The sequence below is a fragment of the Gavialis gangeticus genome, unplaced genomic scaffold, assembly GCF_001723915.1.
Source record: "Gavialis gangeticus isolate Ggan-Ray unplaced genomic scaffold, GavGan_comp1, whole genome shotgun sequence".
In the NCBI taxonomy this organism is placed as follows: Eukaryota; Metazoa; Chordata; order Crocodylia; family Gavialidae; genus Gavialis; species Gavialis gangeticus.
Window position 1 is genome coordinate 27,762,591 of NW_017728998.1, and position 5,233 is coordinate 27,767,823.

The window sequence follows — 5,233 nt, forward strand, 5'->3', positions numbered from 1 at the left end:
ACTGGCTCTTCCCACTGCCCCCAACTGCCAGCCTGCAGAGACCTCTTTGCAAAAAAGTGGAAAATCCATAGATGTCTCCGTTAAAATGAAGAGGGGAAATCTGTGGGGGTTTTTCCATGGGAAACTTAAAATCTGGATCCAGTGAATTTAAGGAATCTTGCCTAGTACTTGCACATGCTCATGTTGGTCTAGTCATTATTTGTCTTCCCTTATTTGATTAGCCTGAAAGGCAGTTAAAAAAAAAAAAAAAAAGTCAGGCTGAAGTACATTAGCTTGACATTTGATTTAGAACAACTTCCCTCCACCCCATTTTGACAAAAAAGGGGTGCTTACAGATGTAAAAAAAAAAAAAAAAAAAAAAAAAAAAAAAAAAAAAAATCAGAAAACCCTTCAGTGTTTTCCTTTAAACTTGGTGCATTCCCATGTTGCGCTCAATGCATGCCCAGAGGCAGCAGTGAATTACTTCAACCTGGTTCGCCCAACATCTGTAAAGATTGGGCACATTAGTGGGGCTTTTATCTAATAGCCAACTGAATCAGCTTTACCTAAAAAAGTGTAAAAAATCCCCACTAAAGTCTGATCTTTACAGATGCTGCAGAGCCGTGTTGAAGTAACATGCTGCTGCTTTTGGTAAAGCAAGGATTTGTTTTTTTTAACATCTGCCAGAACGATACAGGCAGGCACTTAAATAAAACAGTAAGTTGGGAAAATACTTTCTCCTCCAGTCCATTGAAATTCCAGCTCTGTCTCACTTAAAACGTAACTACCTTAACTTTACATACTCAGCTTATTCTTTAGTAGATCAAATAGTTGTCTCAAGAGGCAGACAGGACTATACAGAGAGATAACTCCTGCAATTTCAATACACTATTCAATTTTTTCCTTGTTAGTTTTATTTCAAGCAAAAACACACCAAGAACACCACAATCTTTCTTCCATGATGACAGCTTTTCGGAAATCTTGGCTACAGCACATTAAAAATATTTTCACTGCAAGTTCAATTTTGTTTTTCCATCAGGCAGCAAGCAAAAAAAAATTGGCTAGCTAAACAAGTCACATGGCACTGAATATGCATTTGTTCTCAGCCATTTGTATTCATAAAATCTTAGCCATTCACGTGGCTGTGGGCTACCATCGAGCCAATATATACAAATCAATTGCATTTTGGTGTGAAAATGAAACTACTACTAGTGAAATGTACACTAGTATAATACCAACGTCTGTAATAGTTCCTCCACCAAAAAAAAAAAGCCTAAAAGGGAAAACCAATAAATAGCAACATTTCCTTGTAGGACACTCCTGGTAATTAGCTTATCAAATCATTTCTAGGGTTTCATAAACTCTTTGGTGAGGCACATGTACTTCTGTATTCATGCTCATAATATCCAGATAGGTCCTCTGGTATTAGCAACAAACCAGATCTTTATTTAACTTATTGCATCATTTTTTGTTTTGGCAGAAGACTCAACCTAGTTGGATATTATATTATTCACCTGTAGCTTTTAGTGATTTTTTTAACATTATAGCAGATCTCCCCTATAGGGATTAAGTGAAAAAAAGAAAACGAGTCAAGAATAAACAACTCAGCCAAAATAAAAGTTGGCAAAACATTTGTTTACATTTTCTGGTTGAATTCTGATATTTGAGCACCCTTTGACAATCCAGTCATCTGCACTAATTACAATAGTAAAGAGTTTGAGCTAATTGCCTGGGTTGGGTATAGCTGCCAGGAACTCGGTAATATTTTTCTGCATTTATTGTAAAAAGCCATTAAAACAGACAGACAGAACAGGAGCTGTTAATAGCAACTTTATTGTTTCACTGGTGCAAAATCATGATACTGAATTAACTTGTGTAATGCATTTTCCCCTAAATTTACAATAATGAAGGTTATACATATACTATATAGAGCACAATTTCTCTATTTTTTATACTATTTGGAACAAAATTACCTTGATAAATATGCCCTGTGCACAGTACTGGCCCTCACTGAGTGTCACAGAGCCTTCATATGCAAAATATAAACTTCTGTTTTTGAACATGGTGCTTCAAAACTCTCCAAACATGCATTAATATATTCTAGTTTAAGGAAAAATATTACACTTAGCCTTAACTTGCATTAAAAGAACAGTTCAAGCAGAAACCAACATACAATATCCCCCAAAATCAGATGCTCTGTAAAAATCAGATACATTTGAGATGGATAGTCACTGCCTGGTTAGAACTCCATAGTGGTACAGAAGCAACAGTGAAACAGAAAGAAAAGAAAAACAGATTAGAAAACTGGGAAAAAGTTGTAACATGTTACATGAATTTTAAAGAAAGATTCAGTCATGATATTTTTATGAGTAAATCTGCAGTTGCTGATCCAATCTGAATACCTTTTAAATTTAAGTAGTGAATGCAAGTGTCTGCAAGTGCTGGACTGAACACACATGAAATGAATGGGAACCTAACATGGCATTTCCAAAAGGCACCATCTACGAAATCTAATAGTAATAAAAAACATACTGTGTGTAAATGAAGACAAAAACAAGTACAGCACATGCCTTCTTTAAAAGATAAGACCTTCATAAATTGGACCTTCTGATTCTGGTGATTCCCTCCTCAAACGCAAGTGCTCCAGTGTGTTGTGAAAGTGTTTGTTAATCTGTTCCGTTTCTTCAGTAGATTCAAGATTTGGCAGGTCTTCTCGTATCTTTTGTATGAGTTGATTCAAAACTTGAATTGTCACCTACAATACAAACACAGATAGCTGAAACCCAACCAGTAAGTGACAAAAGACACAAGCTTAGAGACCTTGCACTTCTGTCATGCACACACTTCCTCCATAACGAGTGGAATTAAGGCACAAGTGTTAGTTTAGAGTCATGGTCCCCATTTGTAATTGCTAAGGGCCAGGTGTGACAGTGGCACACTTCTCAGATTTTGTACCATTACTTACTCATTTTAGAAAGTTACAACGTTTCCTACCTCATCATGAGCTTATTAATAAGCTTTAGTTTGAAGACAGCTATTACAAGTAAAGCAATTCAAGAAGTATTGAATTCAATGGAACAAGATGATAAATTCCCATTGAATTTCAAAGATAAAAGGTGCTGTGCTCTTAACCATAAGCAATATCTACATATCAAAGCAGACAGGAAAAGATGATTCACAGGAAGTGCTATTTGAAGAGTGGGGAAAAAAGGAAGATATTCGTACTTCTTGTGTCAACTGGTGCGCTAAATAATTCAGCTGGCCTTTATCATATGGAGGCATCCAAGTATCACAGTTTCGTAACAGATTTAGCAAAGCAGAGGAAAATGCTTCAAGTCAGAAAGGGTCTTAGGAATATAAATTTGAAGTTCTGTCTTGAAAGCGTATGCTAATTAAATAAATACACAAGTCCAAGCTAGTTGAGTATGCTTATTAAAATATTAGCATCAGCAAATCTCATGAATTACAAAGATACCCATATTCGTTTTCACAAGCGTGCCTAGTGAATTTTAGTCAGTACATCAGAAAAGCTATTTTATCATCAAGTTCATAGCCAATACTAAACCCATGGGACTTAGTCTGTGTATTGGCCAACTAGTTTTCTTTTTTAGTTGTCTTTCCTACTGGAACTTCGAATCTCAAAAGTTATGATCCAGTCTGCTCCTTATTTTATCAACTCTTCTTTTAAAGAAAGATATACAAGCTTTTACCATTTACTTCTCTCACATTTAAGTCTCTGAGAAGTAGGCAGAAAGAAGCCAGAGACTAGCTGCACTGGTAACAGCTTACAGAAGGGGATTTTCCCTCTGGCCATACATAGGGACAATTCATTACTCTGCCATGAAGCACAAGTATACGCATGTTAATTAAACCTGGCCCACAGCACCTTCTAACTCGTATGTCAAAGTACTGGTTATAAGCTGCAGCATCAAGGAACAGACTTAAAAGGAGGAAAAAATCTCTTACCGCTTCATTTTCCTTTTCATAAAAATAGATATATCTGTTCAGAATTTCTATAAAAAGCTGAACTTGAAGTGAAGGATCCATGCACTGATTTGCTATTTTCAGAGCCTTTTTCAAGCACTCCATTACTCTCTTTCCTCCATGAAGCTAGTGGGAAGAAAAAAAAGTTTAGATATAAAAAGGACAAAACTATCTTTCCCAGCACCATTTCACCCAACACATATTGGAGACTGCCATACATGTGCCTTGTCAAAGCACAGACCTTGTCTGCTTTGCTTAAGAGGACACTTTTCATTATTTTTAAGACATATTGTATTGGCTGTTGCTGGGTGACAAAACATTTCCATTGCAAATTCCAGGCAATGGAATTCCAGTTTGAAACAAAATGTCTTAAGTCACCATTTGAACAAAAGCAAACTAATTAACACAGAAGAGCGACTAAAATTTTATTCAGGGTAAACCCCTCCTGCTAGTGGAAATTATTTCTACTTCACATTATAAGCATGATCCTCCCTACCCCAATTTCTTTTTATCTATGAAACAGGGATCCGGACAAGTTGGAAGCTTGCCAAACCCCTCAAAAGGCTACTGTTTTTACAAGTTGTGGCAGAAGGCCAATTCTGTTTCTCCCCAAAAACTCTGCTCTGTGACAATTCAGTTAAGATGGGCCCTACAGAGGGTACACACCTTACCCTCTCTCTTTAGAGTAACCTAAGCTGGATACATTCCTGAGGGAGGGGCAAAACCTGCTCCCTCTGCCTATGTGACTGGCATCACATACCTGGGTGAGGGGCTTGGGCACCTTGGTGGGCTAGAGACTGCCAGTCTGCCCAGCAACCAGTGATGCATTTCAAATTGGTTGGCTGACAGCCAGCTGGCCACCACTGGACCAAGTAAATGAGGTCATAAGAGCTACATAAGTTAAGAACTGCCCAGGAGAAGGGGGCAGCAGCCATGAGGAAGACAGAGAGAGAGAGGAGCTGGACTATCTAAAACTTGCTCTCTCAAAACTCATGATCAAGGAACTGCCTGCCTCCAGAGGGAATCTCCACCTGCCTCTGGACGATGCTTTTGAGTAAACTACCTGAGATCTAACTAGATGTATAGCTTGCAGTAACTCGGATGCATGATCCAGCCGTGCCAGTTTGCTCTATGGGATTTCTCTGATATTGCTCTACCCTGTATCCTATTCCAACCCTACCCTTTGTAACTAATAAAGTTCTCCTTTGTACCTAGCGTGGGAGACTTATTGGGAGAGGGTCTAGATTATGTCTTGGGGTCCCCTTGGTTC

General features: G+C 38.0%; 1 protein-coding gene across 1 annotated transcript in view; it reads right to left on the reverse strand.

Moving 5' to 3' along the window:
* Nucleotides 1–1,793: 1,793 nt before the first annotated feature.
* Nucleotides 1,794–5,233, reverse strand: part of VPS35 (VPS35, retromer complex component) — a 47,750-nt gene continuing 44,310 nt past the window's right edge. Inside the window, exons 16-17 of the mRNA XM_019505647.1 lie at nucleotides 3,946–4,089; nucleotides 1,794–2,734 (exon numbers count right to left, since the gene is read on the reverse strand). Of these exons, the coding sequence (XP_019361192.1) occupies nucleotides 2,555–2,734; nucleotides 3,946–4,089 (324 nt within the window). The 3' untranslated portion in view covers nucleotides 1,794–2,554. The remainder of the gene's footprint in view (nucleotides 2,735–3,945; nucleotides 4,090–5,233) is intronic.